Below are 21,863 nucleotides of genomic sequence, written 5' to 3'. Positions count from 1 at the left end.
ATAGCTCCGAAACTTGTTCCCTTGTCTAAGAAGATGGAACTCAGTAGAAGGGAAATGTAATGCTCCAGCCCCAGTATTCCAAGGGCAGATATCAATTGCTAAAGGTTCTGATTCATCAAATGACACTCAAGATCTTCTGATAACTGTCCAATTACTAAAGATCTCTTCTAAAATATATTTTACATCACATTTCAATACATTATTTTTTTTGCGTCACTACAAGTTTGGCTTAAACTCTACTGAAATAAAGCTATAACACACCTATGTGTCATATTCTTTTGTTTCCCACCCAATAGAAAATTAAGTTAGCTGTCCAATTTTGATATACTAATTGCCAGTGATACTATGGAAAGTATAATATTCATGCTGGCACCCAGTGGGCAACATTTCAAGCATAAAATGTCCCGTTACATTTCATTTTGAAGTAAGAAAATTAGTTCCTGCTTTATTTTCAAGGCCCCTGTTCACTCACTGTATTAAAACCAACACACTTCACTGCTTTGGTATTTCAATGGCAAACCCCGAATGTCACTTACCCATATGGTTCCTGGGCTCACATTTCAATGACCTAATGCAGTTTGTAATACTAGTTTTCTGAAAAGCTCCATAATGCTTTGCCCTTAATTATAGGTGTGACATTATCCAAAGTCATACCACTAAGAAATCTCTTACTCAACTCAAACTTTATAGAACACTGTTGGCCGCAATCTAGCTCATGAAGGACATGGGGTGCCTAGAAATGAATTAGACTGGTCTGCAAATTGCCCTGTTGCTTAGGAATATAGCAGGTGGAACACACGACTGTGGTCATGGGAAGTGTTAGAATTAACTCATAAGTGTTAGAGTAACTCATAAGATGAGTTGAGTTACTCCCCCCCATACTCATTTTATATTAATGATCCTGGGGATCATAGGCTTAGTAGATATTTGTTGAAAGATTGAGTACTTTACCTGTGAATGACATAATTGAGTTACACCAAGTTATATCCTCTTATGCAGTTCACCATTTTTCTCCTACTTCCTTGCATAACTTTCTTATATATGGGCATTTGCCCTCCCAATTAACGTATTTGAATTCTTCAATGGATACGCTGTGCTGATCCCATTTTCTTCTCTGTCTTCCATCAGTATCTGCTCTCTGTGACAAGAAAATCACCAAAGAGTGCAACTGCACACGACATTGAACTCCACAAGGGCCAGAACCCTGTCCACCACTATGTCCCTAGTAATAGGTACTGAATATTCATGAGTGTGTGAGTGAACGAACCAATAAATGAAAAAACTAATGTAATAGCCATGGCAGAACAAAACAAGACAGGATAGAATGTTATTCTGAAAGAAAAGGCATTGGAAGAAGGCAGCATGGCATATCAGGGCACAGCTTCCTTACCTGTAAGTTGAACACATGACTGAATTTGCTGCAGGGGCAAATCAAGTAAGTGCAAGCTCCATTAAAATGGTCAAGCACTACTCAGAGACAGAATCTTGACTATGATGACACGGGATTGTGAATCGTATTAACTAAAACTGGCAATTAAGCTACAACGTAAAATTGCAGCTTTCACAGGGTCAACCCCAGAGCAGGAGCGGAGTCCATTATCTACTAAATGAATCTGTGACCCTGGTTCCGACCTTACAGAATGGAGATGGGCAAAGGATATGGCTGAATGTGGGGATCTGGAAAGAAAGCATTTACAGATACAGAAGCACTCTTTTTCTTGATTTTATTATTTAGATGCTAAACCAATAGTATAGACATGGACATTTACCAGTTACAAAGTAAGAGCTTTCCACATTCCAAAGTTACTAAGGTTAAGGTGAATGCCCAGATGAGATGAGTATAGGTCGGCCTCCTCTGGCTTTGTAGATCCTTCCCAAAAGTTATTCCTGACTCTTCACTACTCCCTGTGTGGTTACAGTTCACATCAGAGACTTGAGAGATGACAAGTGGCCAGACAGGGTACAGAGCAAATCAACTAAGCTACATGTGAACATTTTGCAAATCAGCGTATGCGTTCCCCCATTCAACACCTAAAAATGCATTCTCATTACTTAGTGAGATTTTAGAAATGATCTTTAACATACAACACAAAGTAATAGTTGCATGGTTTCAAAGTAACCAACTTTTCCAGGAATGCACTTACTATGTGGATCAAGGTATAACTAAGTTTCTCGTCTAAAACTTTACCAAGAGTTGTCCACCATTTTAGAATATCATATCCAACACTGCTGTGGTGTGAGCACACACTGACCTAGAATTTGTAGCTCATGACTCTACACAGGTGTAGGCATCTGATGACTTGTCTTCTAGAATGGCAATGCCAATGCCTGTTTACTGAAATACTTATCATTAAAAACTGCTTTCCCTTTGTTCTGCTTTGTATTAGTTAGGACACTATACTCATTGTTTAAAAGTCTGTATGCATTTGGATCATAACAACTTTGAATTTTATCTCAGAATGATCAGAATATCTGTCATAAAGGGGCACTGAATCTAGGAGGGTTGAGAACCATTGATCTCGTTCAACCTCCTCACTCTACAAACTGAGGCTCAGAGAGGTGAAGTAACTTGCTCAAGGTCACAAAGGCAAACTAATAACCAAGTCAGAACTGGAGCTACCTGGATACCAACTTCTCCTTGCAGCATGCTGCCTTGCCTCAACGTGATGACTACATAAAAATACACAGAGGGAGAAAAATTAACCTCACAGTTCTGAATGAGTGGGTGATCTTTGGACCCAAGAGACAGAGGTAGAGAAGATCTCTCCCATCATCTCTAGCTACCAGCAAAAGGGACAAGATGCTTCAGAGAAGGTTTTTTTGCTTTGTTTTTGTTGGTTTTGGTTTTTGGTTTTTGTTTTGTTTTGTTTTAGGTTTTTTCACCTAAAAAGCATTAGGTGCCGGTTTAGGCACTGGGTTTATGCAGAGACTGAGCTGTGGCCAATTCAGAGTTTCTCTCTAAAAGGCACACAGTAAAAGCAGTCATTTGTGAAGCCCGTGTGTAAGGCCACAGGCAAGTGGGGCAGCAGGGAGAAGCAGAAAGAACATCACTTATCTTGGGAAAGCTACACTCCAGTAGTACATTGAACTCGAATTTTTCAACAGTCCTTCACAGGGAGGAAAGCGAGGTATGTTTGCTCCATTCAAAATCAATAAATGGTACCCCTAGTTTTAAGCCTTGAGTTTAGGTATGTTTAGTCAGCTGCAGTTCCTAGGGGGTCTGAATTTGCACCCAACCAGGTGAATTAGGTAGAACACACGTCCCAGCGAGCTTCTGTACTTAACATGTACATTAAACTGTATAAAGCATTCCCACGAAATAAACATGAGGTCATTGCCACTTATCTCAAAACTGGCTTCTGGCCCAATCATTGCTCCACATTTATGAAGGAAGAACATTCTCTCAGGTAAGTAGCTTTGATGCTGGCACCCAGCTAACCCAAACCGGGCATCCTCATAGCAGGAAGCAAGAATAGCAGAAAGCCGTATAGCATAGACAAGCAAGCCGGGGAACTCTATTCTCCGAAATCATCACCATCTACATGTAGCCTGGAGCCCCTGCTACCTACTCCAAGTTCCCCAGCCTAGATGAGGGCTATCTTCCAAACAAAAGGTCATTAGAACACCCAGTAGTGTTTTCGATTCAAAGCTATACCAGCCACTATAATATTTATGATCTGTTTATAAGCTAAACTGACTCTGTCAGCTCAGGTCAGGCTCAGCGTTTGTATAGTTGCTGCAAAAGAGCCTAGCATTTGAGGAGGCAATCCCTAAACCTCTGCGATGGCCTTTGCTTCAAATGAATATGATCCTAAACACCTATGCAATGGTTTTTATCAAATTAATGGAATTTGTGTCTATAAAATAATTATGCAATATATCGGAAAGTTACAAACACGCTAAGCCGAAACATTTAACTCTCTGTGTGGAGTGATACACAGAATTGCCTTTTCACATTATCTTAAGTGAGTTCTGAGGCAGACACAGGAGACAGAGGCACGGGGGAAGTTGGCTGTTGCAGACGTCCTGTGGCAAGGTAACGTGTCTGGTGGTTTTAAAACCCTAGGGAGAAAAACAAACAGTTTGTGATTATGGACACTTTCTCAGAATATCTCTTGGAAGGATCTAAATGAAACTGGGGTGGTCAATCTGGGGTTACATCAATAAAACTTCTCGATTGGGAGTTCCTTCTGTGTCACCCATGGGACCTGCTCGGGCACTATCAACGAGAGGGCCCAGAAATGAAAAGGACAAGGTGGGGGGGGGGGGTTCAAAGATGTTCCCTAGGAGGCAAAACATTCATTTTGCAGCACAACGCTGAGTACCAAAAAGAGCATTGAAAAGCACAAAACTTGTGCTGTCTAAACCATCCCACTTACTCGGCAATCCACATCTTATTGGAGAAGGACTCCGGCTTCGAGATACCTGGAAAATACAAAAGAGTAATGTTAATTACACGGTAGACAGAGCTCAAAGAATGAATCTTTTTCACATTTTCTTCCTAAAACCAGCTAGGTATTTGTTCTGAGGTACTTTAGAACGATGATGTCACCCCTAAGATTGAGCAATGCGATTCCTCTTATATTTCCTGAAGTAACGGGCGCTCGATTTGGCTTAAACTGTGTCACTGATTGAAATCTGGGCTCAGTTGCCTAGTCTGTTTGTTGTTTTAATGGCTGTGGAAGACTGGGAGATTGGATGCTCAGTGGCCATTGAATGGCCATGCTGAATTCAGCGCTTTCCAGAAAATAATAATTAATGGCATTATAATTAATTAAAATTAAAATGACAGAATACTCTCTGACAGATCTTTATATGAATCGTGTCGTGTGTCCAAAACCCTTCCCCATTAAGGAAGGTCCCTGGGGAGCCAGAAAAGAATCATTTTTCCAAAACTCACCTTTGCTTTCACTAAGCAAAAGCCAACACCTCTACCTACAAACCTGTTATGGCTCAGAGATAACAGACTACAAGCAACATTCTTGCTCTGAACTTCCACAAACTTTAGATAAATAACACTAACAAAGATGACAGCTGTTCTGGATGCATCAAGACCTCGAATAAGCCAAAAACTAGACCACTCTAAACATTTGTATTATGTTTTGCAGGTGTATCCAGTCATTGTAAGGAGAGGAGGGTGCAGAGACAGAAAGGGGGCAGCAGTTCCACCGTTAAGAATATATTTTAGGGGCTCCTGAGTGGCTCAGTCGGTTAAGCGTCTGACTTCAGCTCAGGTCATGATCTCACAGTTTGTGGGTTCAAACCCCACATCGGGCTCTGTGGTGACAGCTCGGAGCCTGGAGCCTGCTTCGGATTCTGTGTCTCCCTCTCTCTCTGGCCCTCCCCAGGCCATGCTCTGTCTGTCTCTCTCTCTCTCTCTCTCAAAAATAATAAAAGCATTTTTAAAAATTAAAAAAGAAAAGAATATATTTTAGGGATGCCTGGCTGGCGTAGTCAGTAGAGCATGCAACTCTTGATCTCAGGGTCGTGAGTTCAAGCACCACATTGGGCATGGAGCCTATTTAAAAAAAATAAAACAAGAAGAATATATTTATTCTCATCTAAAGTTTAAATTACTTGGTTCTCCTTGGGCACAAAGCAGGAAAGAGAAAGAAGGTGTGTGAAACATGTAAAAGGGCTCTATTAGAGGGACATTGCCCACCAATAAGTCTTCTAGTGAGAATCCAGAGGAAAACTCTGCCATGGCTATAAGCACTATAGGTGTTTAATATTGCTTTTTTGGATAAGCCATGCCCTCTTAGAATAAGGGGATTGTGATTCTTCCAGGATAAAACTCTCAAGATTTCCTTTTCATTTATCAGTCCACTAAATGCACTATCCTGTTGCTTTTACCTACTATAAATACTTATTCATGAATATGGATAAGTGATATTAAAATCTCCAAAAGCAGATGATCTGTATCAGATACATGCCTTTTCCATTCTCAGGCCATTTCCCTTTTCTGGATATCTCTCCTCAATGTCCCAGCGCATTAAAATTCCAACCATTTTAACCAGTCAGATCCCCATGATCCCCTTCCTCACTATCAAGGACAGAAAGCCTTCCTACCTTCTCTCATGGCTCTAGTCCTTCATGCCTCTTGCATGGCCTGTGGCATAAACCACACTCAGTCACTCTGTTCAAATCATACCGATCTTCCTATATTGAAACCCATTCAGGGAAGAGACCATGTTTTCATCATTTTTGTGTCCCCCTCCAAATCTATCATCCATCAGAAACAGAGGAGTATTTGATAAAGAGCATGCTGAAGTAACAGATGCTCACTAAACTCAGAAAAGTAGATCTTATTAATGGAGTGGGATGGCAGTTATTTTGGGTTTTGTTTTACGGAGGGAGTTGTAGGAGTTTATAGCTAGAGACGCATTGCTAGAGATTTCAGAGAAGTGTAGTCCTGCCAGATCTGGTTCTCCTTCTGCACCACTCTCCCTAAAACAAGACTGAACAGATACTTAAAGAATTTCTATTTGAAGAAACAGCAAATTGTTAGCCTATCTGGTGTTCACATGACGTGGTCCAGCCCTATATTCAAAAGGCATTGACTAAATATTATTTGTTGAATAAATTAGCAGTGATAAATCACAACGTTTTTGGTTTTCAGAAATGTTTTTGCTGTTATTTTTTTTTAATTTTTTTTAATGTTTATTTATTTTTAAGAGAGAGAGACACAAAGTGTGAGCAGGAGAGGGTCAGCAAGAGAGGGAGACACAGAATCTGTAGTGGGCTCCAGGCTCTAAGCTATCAGTACAGAGCTCGATGCGGGGCTTGAACTCACAAACAGTGAGATCAGACCTGAGCCAAAGTCAGACGCTCAACCGACTGAGCCACCCAGGCACCCCTGCTGTTCTTTTTCTTAAAAAGAGGTACTAGTAATCCCCCCCAAGAACTAATACTCAAGGAGACTAATGTTATTCTTTCTACTTTGAAGTTTGGTGGAAAATTAATACCTGCAGTGCCCTTCATACAGTTTTGAAATCTAAACCATTTGAGCAATTTCTCCAAACTCATGCAATCTGTTTAAGAGAAATCAAGGACCTGTGCCCAGATCACTCCCATCTTCTGTTCAGAAGACTTTATCTATTAGCTCACTTTCATTCCAAAGCAAAAATAAAACGATGAAATAAGTGAAGACTATTATTCTTTGAAGTAATTAAGAAAAAAACTGCCTCTACTTCCTTCTTTCTAGAACGATAAACGCCTTAGCCCAAGGTAGCATAAAAATTAGTTTGGGATTATCGCAACGAGTTCTCTTTCTACCTATAGGCATACAATCACCTCTGGCATTGGTGACTTTTGAGGAAAAAAAGTGTCAACCATTAAGATGCTTTGTGTAAAAATGGTTAGATACGCACCGTGCTTAAACCAATATGGCTACGGGGGCAGATGGGACTTAAGCTCCTGCTTCGACATCGACTTACAGGTCGCACTGAATTCCACTAAAAAAAGAAATAGTCAATAGTTTGTGAAAACTTACATGGCCTAAAACGAATGTCTACCCCACAGAATGAGAGGTTCTGCTGTTACGATTACACTTGCCCATTACTGGGCACCAATCAGCATGGGATACACTCTTCATTTCTTACAGCTACCCAATATTTGACAATAACTTGAGAGTATTTCTCAGATAAATTCCATTACAATGAACTTTGCAATATTCAAATTCTTGGTGCTAGAACTTTGTTTTGATGGGTAAATTGTTAGACCTACATTCAACCTTGCAAGTGTTGGGAGAATGTAAACCCCACGTGGGCAAGGATTTGGGCCTCTTTTGTACACTGCTGAATCCCCAGCACCTGAACACCGTGCTTGGGTCATAAATAACTATTGAAAAAATAAATATTGTTGAATGAGATGAATTCATGAATGAGGGAGGAAGGTATGGAAGGAATGAACCACCACTGCTGCCCATCTATTAACTAAATTAATGAATAAGAAAACTGTATTCACTATAAAGAGATTTTACTAGCAAAATCCCTCATATAGATTCCTTCATTCAACCCTTTTCCTTTATTCCAAGTCCTTCCTTTTAGGATCTTCATATTTTGTTTTAGGAGTTTAAGCTGGGAAAGGAAGGAAGTTGAAATGCCTGTTTGATGTAGAATACATGAATAGCGCCTATTTCCTCTCCCTCCTTTTCTAAGGAGGAATCTCCAGTTGGAATCACTGGAGAGAATCTCCAGTTGGAATTTATTAACAAACGGTGATTGTTGTAGGAGCAAGGAGCACGTTCCGTGAGGTCGTTCGTCACAGACCCCGTGTGGTTGTTGTCAGATCAACACCCCCCCATTTCATAGCACAAAATATTTTGTTGAGATACTATTCACTATAGTAGAATGTTTAAGCTGCAAACACCCTTAAGTTCTCTTAAAATACTCCACTCTTGTTCACCAATGTATGTGTGAAAAGCTGCTATAAAGCCCTTCCCTATTCTCTTGTTCAAAGAGAACAGGAACTGAGACCACCCAGACGGTGGCTTTGCACTGGACTGAGGAGCTTCTCTTCACAATCCACTTAACTCTCTCTAGGAAGGGCAGGGCTAAAACTCCACATGGGAACTATACAGAATACCCAAGCCCCTGTGGCCACCCAACACTCACCACAACACACACTCACACACTTGCACACCTACTACTCCATTTTGAAGGCTGCCCAATTATTTACCATGTGAAAAACATTTTACAACCAATATATGTAGGAAGCAACCCTCCAAAACCGATTGCCTGCTCTCTCCCCATCTCCTCTGCCTTCTTGTTTCCATCCCTCCCCCTTCCCTACACATCATACCAAGGAGAGAAAACAGAGTACATTCGTCATTTCCCAAAATGGATCTCTGTCAGTGAAACTTTGGGCAACTGTTTCCTGAAAGTTCATTGATCACTTCCAAATGCTTAGAATGAGAGAGGGCCTCCAATAAGATGAGCTCAAAGAGCTTTGCCCTTATAACAGCATAATATTTCTAAGGAGGAGGCAAATACGATGAGTTCCATCTTATAAAGAAAGCAACAAGGAAATTATTGCCAGAAAATTATGAGGAATCACGGAAGAAACAAAGAAAAGTATCTCTTCTTTCCTAGCCAGTCCCTTTCCTCTCCTTTGTATGAAACCTTATCAAGCAACTCTTTATGAACTTCTTCTATAGAATCTCTGGGTTTATAAATGTTCTCGAACTTGTGAATCAAACACTTGGGATGAATTGTCACTATGCAAGGCCACCGTACAAAGGCCCCTCTCTTGGTGACAGCTTCTCCCTTCATAATGACACAGTCATTCTCCATGAGAGCAGGCCACACGTGATAGAAGACCAAGGGAGCAGTGAAATCGGAGTCATAGCTGCGACGGTACCTGTTTTAAACACACAAAAGAACAAGAAAGAGAAGTTAAGCAATGATGTAGCATCACTGGAGAAATGAACATTGGTGTAAATTTTTATTTGTTATCACGCTTAGTCGAGGTAAATATGGATACCGATTCTGTTATTGAAGAGATGGTTGCGGGCTTTCAGAATAGGAACCGGTGATAACAAGCACCCGACATGGACTCACATAGAACAAGTCATGTCAGACTGAACTTATTCCTTCCCTTCTCAGGATTATAAGAGCTACAGGACAGGAAAACGCTAGAGATGGAGACCATCTGAAATCCGGTAGGCATCCTACAACATTTCTCATGGTGTCTTCGTGGGCAAAATAAGAGAAATATAGGTGGATGATTGACTTAAGGAGGTGAATTACAAAGTGGTCCATATCCAAAGTAAGATAATTAATGAGTCAATGAGAACTTGAATGAAGGTGCTCTCTCTCAATCCCTTGATAAATAACATGTTCCATCAATGATTGCACGAAGTATAGAAAAATCACTCAAAGGTTAAGGATGGGTAGGAAAGAAGAAACAAATGACGGTATAAAAAATTAGCTCAACAGGCAGGAACAATAAGCTGAATCTAATAAGATACCATGTAATGTGGATACGTATGAGGTCCTGAACTTAGTCTAAGAAGTGTATCATTGCACAGATAGGAGAAACGAAAGACTTAACCACAGTACAAGTAAAAATAACATGTTTCTGGGGGGGCGCCTGGGTGGCTCAGTCAGTTAAGCGTCTGGCTCTTGGTTTCAGCTCAGCTCACGATCTCGCAGTTTCATGAGTTCGAGCCCCACCTCTGCTCAGCTCAATGTTGTAGGATCTCCATCTCTAGAATTTTCCTGTACTGTAACTCTTACAATCCTGAGAAGGGAAGGAATAAGTTCAGTCTGACATGACTCGTTCTATGTGAGTCCATGGTCGGGTGCTTGTTATCACCGGTTCCTATTCTGAAAGCCCGCAACCATCTCTTCAATAAAAGAATCGGTGTCCATATTTACCTCGACTAAGCGTAATAAAAAATAAAATTTTACACCAATGTTCTGCGCTGGCAGCACGAAGTCTCTTGGGATTTCTCTCTCTCCCTCTCTCTGTCCTTCCCCCACTCGTACTGTCTCTGTCTCTCTCAAAATAAATAAACTTAAAAAAAAAAACAGAAAAGAAAAAAATGAGTGCAAATTAGCGGAATTAATAGAGAATAAGGGTACTGGTCCCTCCAGGCTGCTCAGCTCAAAACAGGGGACTACTTTCAGTGTGGACACGTGACAAGGAATATTCAGAAGAGCATAGAGCATAAGCCAAAGACACCCATCTATTTGTCAAGAAGTCTCAGACCCCCTTTATATGGAAAAGCCCAAAGCCATGAGACCAGAAGAAGGAAGACTTGAGCAATTGCTTTCGAATATGTGAAAGGCTGCCAGGATTTAAAAAAAAAAAAAAGATTACACTTGTTCTCTGAAGTACGTGAAGTAGAACCAAATCCTCAGGCATTGTTAGGAACTCCAGTTCTAGCTTTAGAGCTTTCCAGAGGTATCAGCTACAGAGTGCCCCAAGGGGCAACATGTTCCCTCTGATGAAAAGCATAGAAGCCCGAGGCCCCCAACGTCTGTGAATGTGCAGATTGCACAAAGTAAAGTGGATGAATATTTCTGCGTGGTTCAATGCATTCTCCAAAGGAGAAAAGAAGAAAGAAAGAGGGATGACGATAATATGTTCCGTAAGGAAATCAAAAAGGTCAACTACAGTGTGACGTCCTAATTCCAGCTCTTCCAAGAGTGGACACGAGTTGGGAGCAATGATCTGAAAGAAACTAGAAACAGGGTGATGGCAGGAAAATATGGCAAGCGAGAAGGTGATTGGAAACGCCATCACTGTGATTTGGAGAGGCAAAGGAAAGGTATGCAGTCTCTGTCGTTAACAAGCTTGTAGGGATATTGGGCCACCACCACCCTATGACTCTACGGGCTGAACAAAGACCCAAGAGCTAACATTTCCTGTGTCCTGACTACAGACGAAGCAGTGTCCTAAGTACTTTATCTGAATGAGCTCAACTAACCTTCTCCAGCCCTAGGAAACAGGTATTATTACTTCTCCCATTTGACAGAGAGGGCACTAAGGAACAGAAAAATTAAGTACCATGCCCCAGATTATATAGCTAATTGGTGGCAGAAGTGGGATTTGAACCCAGGCAGCTTGATGTCAGAGCCTCAGACCTCAAGCCTCAGAGTGTTCTTAACCACAAGCTTGGCCTCCTCCCAATAGTCCCCAGCTATATCACTGGATCCCATAAAATTTCAGTAAAATGTTTTAAGTTCATTTAATTTCTTCTGATTTATAAAAAATACTTATCATGTGGAAGTGGATAGAAATCTAATGGTCCCGGGGCGCCTGGGTGGCTCTGTCGGTTAAGCATCCGACTTCGGCTCAGGTCATGATCTCACAGTTCATGAGTTCAAGCCCCACGTCGGGCTCTCTGCTGACAGCTCAGAGCCTGGAGTCTGCTTTGGATCTCTCTGCTTCTCCCCTACTCACACTTTGTCTCTCTCTCAAAAATAAATGAACATTAAAAAAAAAAAAAAGAAATCTAATGGTCCCAGAAAGTCTACAGTAGTCATTCTCAAATGGTAGTGTGCATAAGGAACACATATAGGTGTCTGTTAAATGTCAGATTCCTGACCGCCATCCCAGACGTACTGCATAAAATACCATGAAGTATAATCCAGGAATCTGCCTTTTTAACAAGATCTGAGTAATTCTGACACAAGTGATCCATAGGCCATACTTTGAGAAACCTGGCCTAAATAATTCAGTAGAAACAAATAAAAAGTAATACACACTTGTATTTACATAGCACCCTTTTTAAAAGTGTTCCAGACAGGCTTCGGGTACTCATTAGTTCTGCCCAAGACCAATACCTTCAATGGAAATCATAATATCACCTCTGAATCATGTTTGACTGAGAAAGAAAATAAACCCCAGGAGAAGGCTCTGCCCTGTAGTACGGAGAAGTATACGGCAGGACCTGGAAGTCAGGTCACATCTGTTGAGTTCCCCACCCAGAGTTCTTTGCCCTAAATTGTTTCCAGGAAATACAGATTGATTTTTTTTTAAATCCCTTAGCTTCTGTTTCTTATGTCTCTTACTTGCAATCATTAAAAATTTCTCCATCAGCCCCAAATGCAATATCTAGGGGTGGGTCTAAAGTCTGCATTGCAAAAGCAATGCAACATATCTCGTGGATGAAGTCGCTGAGGAGGCAAAAGTCAACTTCAGGAGGAAATGAAATCTTGGGATTGACATTCATGGCTCGGATCACGTCCTGAAAAACAAAGAGATGGCATTGCCTTGTTACCAACCTGTGGCAAGAAGCTCCATCATCCGAAAGAGGTTATGACTGGTGGGGGGTGGGAAAGAGCTCGTAAACTACAAGAGCTGTACATGTGTTAAAGGAGAAAGGCTCACTGCTAGAGACGGAGGAAAGATGATGCAGAGGACCTACAAAAGGGCCAAGAGAATCCCCTCCCTCCCAAAAAGAAAAAAAAAAAAAAAGAAAACACCCTTTGAGGCTTTTATTTATTATTTCCTTATGTTTCCATTCTGGGTAGGTAGAAGATGTGCCAACTTGCTCATAATCTATAATAACAGCAATAACAATAGCTTGCCCTTATTGAGCGTTTACCATGTGTCAAGTCTTGTGCTAAGCAAATTACTTGCTTTTTTTCATTTAATCCTCTCAAGAACTCTATGAGGGTGATGACCATTGTTGCTATAGAGACTGGAAAACTGAAGCACAAAGAGGTTTTTAAGTAAACGTGCAAGGTCACACAGCCAGCAAGTGGCAGAACTAGGAGTGCAAATCTACACCTGTCTTCCCCAAGGCCATGGCTCTTAAGCAGCATGGTATTCTATCCCCAATCTTAAGGGTTCGTCTAAAGAAGAGAACTATAAAGGTCAGACTATTTTTCCCCTGTAAAATGTCTAAGAAACCCGCAAGCATGCCGGGTTCTACAAAGTAAATCGGGCGCTATTCTGTTACATAAAAGCAGTACTAAGCCCTGGATGGATTGCTGAGTTATTAGTATTCCATGTAAAGAGCAGCAACAGAAAACCAGTCCCACTAAGAGACCCACCACTTACGTTAACACTGCTTTGGGAATCATAGAGATCCAGATGACAAATGATATAATCCGAGACGGCATCCTCAAAGTTACTGCACCCCACATAAGATGGTGTCAGCGATTTCCTCACACGGATCTTGAAGTGTCTGAATGCCATTTTAGCGACGTGGAACGCCTCCTGCACGTAAAAAATGCAGCAGATTTATTAGATAGAAGAAGGGAAGTACGGAGGCCCAAGGTAAGGAAGAAAGAATACCCACCAAAGATTCAACAGCAAATGGGTCCTCCGATAACTAAACACGGTTGATCAAAACTAATTTTAATCTGGGAGAAAACACAGACCTCAGTTTTGAAAAGTACACAAATACATATATGACTATGCACCTTCACTAATTCCCAGACAGGTGATCACTGTTCCGGGAATCCTGAGTGCAGGAGGCAGGACTGTGCAGAGGTTTAAGGAAAGAGATGGCCTGCGGTTGCATAAACACTTAAAAAGTGCCGATGGTGGGGCGCCTGGGTGGCGCAGTCGGTTAAGCGTCCGACTTCAGCCAGGTCACGATCTCGCGGTCCGTGAGTTCGAGCCCCGCGTCAGGCTCTGGGCTGATGGCTCAGAGCCTGGAGCCTGTTTCCGATTCTGTGTCTCCCTCTCTCTCTGCCCCTCCCCCGTTCATGCTCTGTCTCTCTCTGTCCCAAAAATAAATAAACGTTGAAAAAAAAAAATTAAAAAAAAAAAAAAAAAAGTGCCGATGGAGTCTATGATCCCACAGCACTATCATATTACTGGTCAAGAAATGAAATTACCAATCTAGTGTTTACGTTATACACAGACACATATCAGGTGTCTGTGGCATGTTTCCTGGCATACGTTAATTCAACAAATATTTATTAAATGCATGTTATGTAGTAGGCACTGGGAAAATTCAGTTATTCGTGAAACACCCTAGAACCCTAACTCCTTGATGAAATAAGCCAGGGCTGGCAAACGTTTTTCTGTAAAGAGCCAGAGAGTAAATATTTCAGACTCTCCCTAAAATAGATACAACGTCTTGTCACTATTTTTTTTTTTTTTTTTTTTGGCAACTGTTAAAAAATGTAAAACCATTCTTGTATTCTTAGCTGTCTAGTGGGATTTTTCTTAGAAATACGGGCCTGGACAAGATCTGGGCCACAGGTCATAGTTTGCTGACCTCTGAAATAAATTAATGCAGAATAAAGTTCAGTGGACCCTGATAATGCTGCTGTCCCACCAGCGTGTTGTTTTGTTTTTAAATATTGACTGTTCTCACTTGTCAGAATGGACTCCTACTGGACTCATTTCTCCTAACGGACTCTTAGAACGAATTAAGGGAATTAAGGATTATATACGAGCACTCTTAATCCGCCGTACTCAAGTAGCTGATACTCCAGCAGGTCCAGTAACTACTCTCAGTTAAGTAAACAGAAGAGTTAGCACAAGCAGTCTTCTGATTTTTCTGAGAACAAAAGATCAACCACGTGATAGCCATCAGCAGTAACATCTCCCCACTGGTGCACCTAGGCACACATTGGAAATTTCAGTGCAAATCAGCACAGCATATGCTCATTTGAGATAATCCTGTACTTATGGATATTTCTTCAACAAATATCTGGTCGATAGAAATATCAGTATATCTGAACAGTTCGTGATTGTGAAAAACTATGCATCCCCAATATCTGCCAAGGAAGAAAGGAAGGCAGGAAGCCAGCCAGCCAGCAAATGGACATGCCGCCCTCCTCCGGCGACCCCAGGATCAACCAGCCCTCCTAGGCCGTCCTGTTCACAGCTGTCTCCCCGCTGCGCCCCAGGGCCTCTGCGCGCAGCCGCCGCAGCGTCACCTACCACGGTGGCGACGTAGATGATCCGCTGCACCGTCTCAGCTTTGTCGATGCAGCGTCGAAGCAAGCACTGTGCATCCAGGCGGGCCTGGGAATAGGCGTCGCTGAACCGGGACAGGAGGGCAGCCTTGCGCGCCACGCTGGACGCTTTGGCGCGGTTCGGCGACGGGCTCCTGACCTTGGCCACTGCGGTGGAGGGGCTGGCGGGGCGGCTGCGGCTGCGGCTGCGGCTGCGGCTGCGGCTGCGCGTGTCCGGGCTGGGAGTGCGGCTCCGGACCGACCTGTGCACAAGCAAGAAGCAGCCAGAGAAGCAGTCTGATGCACGCCTCCCTCGGTCCTGCCGCAGGCGCTGCAAGAAAACGGGAGGCCCGCGCCCCGCTGCGGGCCCGGGAGAGCCGCTGTCTCGGCGACCTCTCCGCAAGGCGTCAAATACGCGCTCAGACGCTCTGTATCTGCGTGGTGAGCTCGCACCTCATGTTATCCTTTAAGCAGCCCCGGGAGGTCAACATCGATTGTGGGCCATTTTGCAGCCGAGGAACTCGAGGCTCCGAAAAGTTAATAGGGTCCCAAAGTAAAGTAACACCGCTAGCGAGAGCCGGAGTTAAAGAGATCGGCTTGTCAGTGTTTCTTACCCCAACCTTGGGGCACTAGCATATCCGCAGAGGCCTTATGGTATAAAACGGGATGAACACTGAACAGAGAGAAAGATCTGAGTTCTCTTTCCATAGCAGTGGGACCGTTTGCACTCATCTCGTCTCTCCAAAGCCTAAAGTTTTCACCTACAGCATGTTCGCCCTATTTCTGGGAGGGAGTGGGGGGCTGAAAGAGGCGGTGAGCTAAAACAGGGGGAAGTACTTGGTGAATGGTAGAGCCCTGTTATCAGTGAAACGTATCGCTATCAAGTATAAATTGTCAAAGGAAAGGGGCCCCCAGAGAGGGAAGTGTTACAGAAGAAACTGTGAAGCAAACGGTAATACAAAGCCCTCTCTGAAGGTGGAGAAGGAAGCTGTTGCTTCCTTCTGTCAATGGCAGTCTGTCTGACGATTTCCATGGTGCAAGAAATATTCCCATGGTGGCCAGTTTCAAGCTGTTAATGTGACATCACCCCGAACTGGGAGTTATTAGGCAGAAATGCACAGAATCAGTTCCTGGGGGCCAGTACAAGCTGGTGCCACCACAACATAACAGAGTGACTCTCAAAACTGGAGAACTAAGGTGGCATTTAGGGGAATGGGGACCAGGTGTGGGAGTGGCTTTGCTAGCCTGAGTCAGGCCACTCCGTGGGGCTGAGGGAGGTCGCAGGTGTTAAAAAGAACAACCAGGGGCACCTGGGTGGCTCAGTGGGTCAAGCATCTGACTTCGGTTCAGGTCATAATCTTATGGTTTATGAGTTCGAGCCCTACATTGGACTTTCTGCTGTCAGTGCAGAGCCTGCTTGGGATTCTCTCCTCTCTCTCTCTCTCTCTCTCTCTCTCTCTCTCTCCCTCCCTCTCCCCTCTCCCTCAAAATAAATTAATAAACTTAAAAAAAAAAAAGAACAAGGAAAAATGCTCCAAGACAAACATCCTGCTTTGTCCTCAGTTAACTCTGAATGACGGGTCTTAGCATTCTGTCCGTCAGTAGAAACGGATGTCACAAGAACACTTACCTACACGCTCCATGAAACAGAGTGAGATACAGCAAGTAAAGTAACAGGTCATCATCCCAGAGAGAGGACTCCCAGGCCTCAGAGAACAGGACCCTCATATCAGGGAACATTCTTTCAGCCAGGGCACCACCCATACATTAAAGGCCCACCCAGATCGGCTTTCAAGCCAAAGAACTTTCCCCTCACATATCTCTCAGTTTCATTCCTTGGGCTTCAATGTCAGCCCCAAATTAACTGGTGCTCGAGCTCTGGCAATCCAGGAGGCATTTCCTCTCTCTGGGAGGGTGCAGTTCGAACACACAATCCCTTCACAATTCAAAGTTTCCCGGATTGGAGGGGTTTGGGTTCAGGCTGTCATTCCACGTTTTTTCCCAGCCACCCTTGGACCGCTACCGAAAGGAGCTTAAATGAAAAGATCTATAAGAATTTGTCCGACCTTCCTTGGAGTACAGATTTTTCAGCGGACAAAACCGCTATCTCGTCCTTCAGCGTCTGGAGCTGTTTCTCATAATCGGATATCACTTCGGTCCGGTGTTCTGTGCTCCTCTTGTCCAGGACCCGCTGCTCCAACTTCCTCTGCTCTGAGGTCCTGGGCTCCGAGCTTCTGGAGTCCACACTCCAGTGCTCTGGGCTTCTGTGTTCTAAGTTTTTGTGGCGGCTTTCCTCCTGGGCCTGAAGAGATTTAAGCCTGCAAACAAAAATCAAGGTGGAGGAGCGCCTGGGTGGCTCGGTCGGTTAAGCGTCTGACTTCAGCTCAGGTCATGATCTCACAATTCTCACAGTTTGCAGGTTCGAGCCCCCACAATAGGCTCTGTGCTGACAGCTCAGAGCCTGGAACCTGCTTCAGATTCTGTGTCTCTCTCCCTCTCTACCGCTTCCCTGCTCGCACTGTGTCTCTCAAAAATAAATAAATGTTAAAAAAAATTTTTAAATAAAAAAATAAAGGAGGAAAGAAAAGAGAGGGAGGCAGGGATGAGGAAAGGTAATAACAACTGGCATACCTAATGACCGAGGCTGCTCTGCTTAGTATGCCCGTTACCACATTGGACAACTCCAATGGAAATACACAGGCACAAACACAAATCAGAAAAGAGCAGAATTGCCAGGGTCAGAATGCCACCCCCCTCTGCCACTTGCATGAAAAGAGATTCCTGAAAAAAGAATATGCACACAGATCTTCCAACAAAAGCAGAGTGCACCTATAGTCCTCCTGTTCTACATTTGGCTGGTCCCACACAGAACTCTGGAAGCACTTGACCTCCCAAACCTAGGGCCAGAAGCTGGTCTTATCTTCATTAGCTCTTTGACTCTCTGAACAGATGGAATATGGGGGGGGGGGAATAACAATAGAGATTGAACAAGACTCACAATACTAGGTGGAACAGTGAACTTGTAAAAATAATGTATTCTAGAGACAAAGCTTCAGAAATACAATTGGCATTCTTATAAAGATAAAAATAGGTGTGACTAAAACAGTAGCAAAGCCACACAAAGACTATGTGCTGTGATGAAAAGGACAGTGATAGAAGGTGAAAAGGCAAAGGCTAAGATTAAGAGGGAGGCAAACTGTAAGAGACTCTTAAATACAGAGAACAAGCTGAGGGTTACTGGAGGGCAGGGGAGTAGGGGGATGGGCTAAATGGGTGATGGGCATTAAGGAGGGAACTTTTCAGGAAGAGCACTGGGTGGCATATATAAGAGATCAATCACTGGGTTCTACTCCTGAAGCCAAGACTACACTGTAAACAAATAATTAAAAAAATAAAAAATAATGCCAGAAAAAAGAGAGAAGTACACAGAGAAGCTAGAAATGTAATAGCAGAATTAAAAGCTGTACTGGCAACAGTAAAGAACAGAATCGCTGCTACTGGAAATCACTGAGTTATATGTGATTTGAGAAGAATTTGAGAAGGTCTTTCAAATAGGAAATAAGAGACGAAAACCAAGGCAAGAGGGAAGATAGAAGTGGGAAATTGACCACTACTCCCAGCTATAGTGTGGAGGTGTTCCTGAAGAAATCAGAACAATGGAACATGTTTGAAGGCAACAGAAAGCTATTTGTGTGTGTGTGTGTGTGTGTGTGTGTGTGTGTGTGTGTGTGTGTTTTAATACAACTCCCACTTCCTTTCTGGGGGGGAAAATCAAAAATAATATCAAGGAAGCTATATCACCTTACACCTGTCAGAATGGCTAGAATCAAAAAGACAAGAAAGAACAAGTGTTGACAAGGATGTGTGGAAAAAGGAAGCCTTGTGCATTATCGGTGAGAATGTAAACTGGTGCAGCCAGTGTGGAAAACAATATGAAGATTCCTCAAAATATTAAAACTTGAAATACCTTATGGTCTAGTAAATTCCACTATGGGGTATTTGCCCAAAGAAAACTAAACATTAATTTGAAAAGATACATGTAACCCTATTTTTATTGCAGCATTATGTACAATAGCCAAGATATGGAAGCAACCAAAGTGTCCACTGATAGATGAATGGATAAAGATGTGGCATATATATATATATATATATATATATATACACACACACATATATATATATACACACACATATATATATGTATATATATACACATATATATGTATATATGTGTATATATGTATATATGTATATATATGTATATATGTATATATGTATATATATATACACACACACATATATATACATATATATGTATATATATATACACACATATATATATAATGGAATATTACTACTCAGCCACAAAAAAAGAACTAGATCTTGCCGTTTGTGACAACATGGATGGGCCTAGAGAGTATCATTCTGAGTGAAATAAGACAGAAAGACAAATACCAGAAGATTTAACTTATACGTGGAATTTTAAAACAAACAAATGAGCAACAAACAAAAAACAGTAACAGACCATAAATACAGAGAACACACTGGTGGTTGTCAAAGGGGAGAAGGGTGGGGCAATGAGCAAAGGGCAAAATAGAACAACCCTACGACCCAGCAATTGCACTACTAGGTATTTATCCAAGGGATAAAAGTGTGCTGTTTGGAAGGGGCACATGCACCCCCAATGGATGAATGGATAAAGAAGATGTGGTATATATATATATATATATATATATATATATATATATATATATACAATGGAGTATTACTCAGCAATCAAAAAGAATGAAATCTTGCCATTTGCAGCTACATGGATGGAACTAGAGTATATTATGCTAAGTAAAATCAGTCAGAGAAAGACAAGTATCATATGACTTCACTCATGTGGAATTTAAGAGACGAAACAGATGAACATAAGGGAAGGGAAGCAAAAATAATATAAAAACAGGGAGGGGGACAAAACAGAAGAAACTCTTAAATACAGAGAACAAATTGAGGGTTGCTGGAGGAGTTGAGGGTGGGGGACGTGGGCTAAATGGGCAAGGGGCTTTAAGGAAGACACTTGTTGGGATGAGCACTGGGTATTATACGTAGGGGATGAATCACTGGGTTCGACTCCTGAAATCATTATTGCACTATGTGCTAATTAACTGGGATGTAAATTTGAAAAACTAAATTTAAAAAAGAAAGAAAATGTTCTATAGTAGATAGGTAATGTTTTTGTGGTAAGCGAAAGTATATAAAACATTAATAAAAATATTGCTGCCTTTTCTTTGTGAATAGCTTCTTTCATATTGTAACAAAGCACCAAAAAGCTAAATTCGATGATTAATCAGAGGCTGCCGTAATCCTGTCTTTTTTTTTTTTTTCCCTTACTGCTTTCTTAGCTGATTTATTTCCTCCTCTGCAGCCAGAAGGGATATGGCCGATCTGTTCTTGGTTTCTTCAAGAGTCTTTTCAGTTTCAGCCAGACTGTAAGAGAAATCAGTATAACTAAAGACAGATTTTCCAAAATCGGCAGACTTTCTGAATCAAGATATAGGTTCTCCTGGGAACTTTTGGCATATGATATAAATTGAACATAAACAAGATCAAATTGTGAGACATCTGCATTCAATCAGATGCTATTGCAAATATTATGCACCAACATGCTAGTATTCTTTTGAATGTCAGACACAAAGACATTACAGAGCTACTACCACTAAAAGACTAGGTAATAATTATTAACATTAGACTGTAAAGGACAAAGAAAGTTGTTCACCTCCTCCTTCTCACCCTCCTGATTCATCTGCTCTAATTACACCAAATCCTCAGGCTGTGTCTCCCCATAAGATCTCCATTTCCTGCAATAGACTCATGCTAATTTGTAATATACGAATACCATTTTCTGCAGTGTGCTCATTACTTTGCACCGTAGAGTTGCATTTGACTTAATTGTCCCTGACTTCCTAAATATGAAGAAAACATTATTTGCCCACCTACAAAGAAAGTCTTCCACAATCACACTTAACTACCGAGCATTCCATGTCATCCTGCCTCTGACTCGCGCCACGTATTGAGCACGAGTTTCCTGAGTTTTCAACATAGCTAGGTCACTGTTAGTTTCAAGGACTCTCTCCATTGTAGGCAAATCATAATAAATCATATTACGTCTTTAGGCCTATCTAGAATTAAAAAAGAAATGGGAGTGTGCAGATGACATTGGATGGAGACCAGTGGTTCTCAATTAAGTTGCCCTGATCCAGCGAGAGATCATAGGTTGGCAAAGGTCTCTTGACTTCTCTGACCCTACTTCCCTGTAATATCCAGGCTCTTTCTTCATAGTCGTCCTGGGGCTAAGAGAGTGCAATTGCTATCTACACTCACACCTGTCTTCTTCCTTCCCTTTAGATGGAAGAAGAAGGGTCCAACACTGGGATTCTCCCCTAGACAGTGAAGCAGATTGAGAAATAATGAGCTAGTGGGATTGCTACCAAGTCCCCACAGATCCCA

At 42.1% G+C, this 21,863-nt stretch overlaps 1 protein-coding gene across 1 annotated transcript in view; it reads right to left on the bottom strand.

The window, feature by feature from the left end:
* Window positions 1-4,299: 4,299 nt before the first annotated feature.
* SPATA18 (spermatogenesis associated 18) overlaps window positions 4,300-21,863 on the bottom strand; it is a 34,581-nt gene continuing 17,017 nt past the window's right edge. The window contains exons 5-12 of the mRNA XM_047092242.1: window positions 20,748-20,843; window positions 17,438-17,689; window positions 15,358-15,634; window positions 13,516-13,674; window positions 12,522-12,697; window positions 9,237-9,360; window positions 7,371-7,454; window positions 4,300-4,425 (exon numbers count right to left, since the gene is read on the bottom strand). Coding sequence (XP_046948198.1) covers window positions 4,300-4,425; window positions 7,371-7,454; window positions 9,237-9,360; window positions 12,522-12,697; window positions 13,516-13,674; window positions 15,358-15,634; window positions 17,438-17,689; window positions 20,748-20,843 — 1,294 coding nt within the window. The remainder of the gene's footprint in view (window positions 4,426-7,370; window positions 7,455-9,236; window positions 9,361-12,521; window positions 12,698-13,515; window positions 13,675-15,357; window positions 15,635-17,437; window positions 17,690-20,747; window positions 20,844-21,863) is intronic.

Source organism: Lynx rufus, unplaced genomic scaffold, assembly GCF_022079265.1.
Source record: "Lynx rufus isolate CCGP_SWC_20201006 ecotype Redwood Valley unplaced genomic scaffold, mLynRuf1.p SCAF_3, whole genome shotgun sequence".
Taxonomy (NCBI): Eukaryota; Metazoa; Chordata; class Mammalia; order Carnivora; family Felidae; genus Lynx; species Lynx rufus.
The sequence above is the reverse complement of the archived record's forward strand: the minus strand, read 5'-3'. Positions and strand labels throughout refer to the sequence as shown.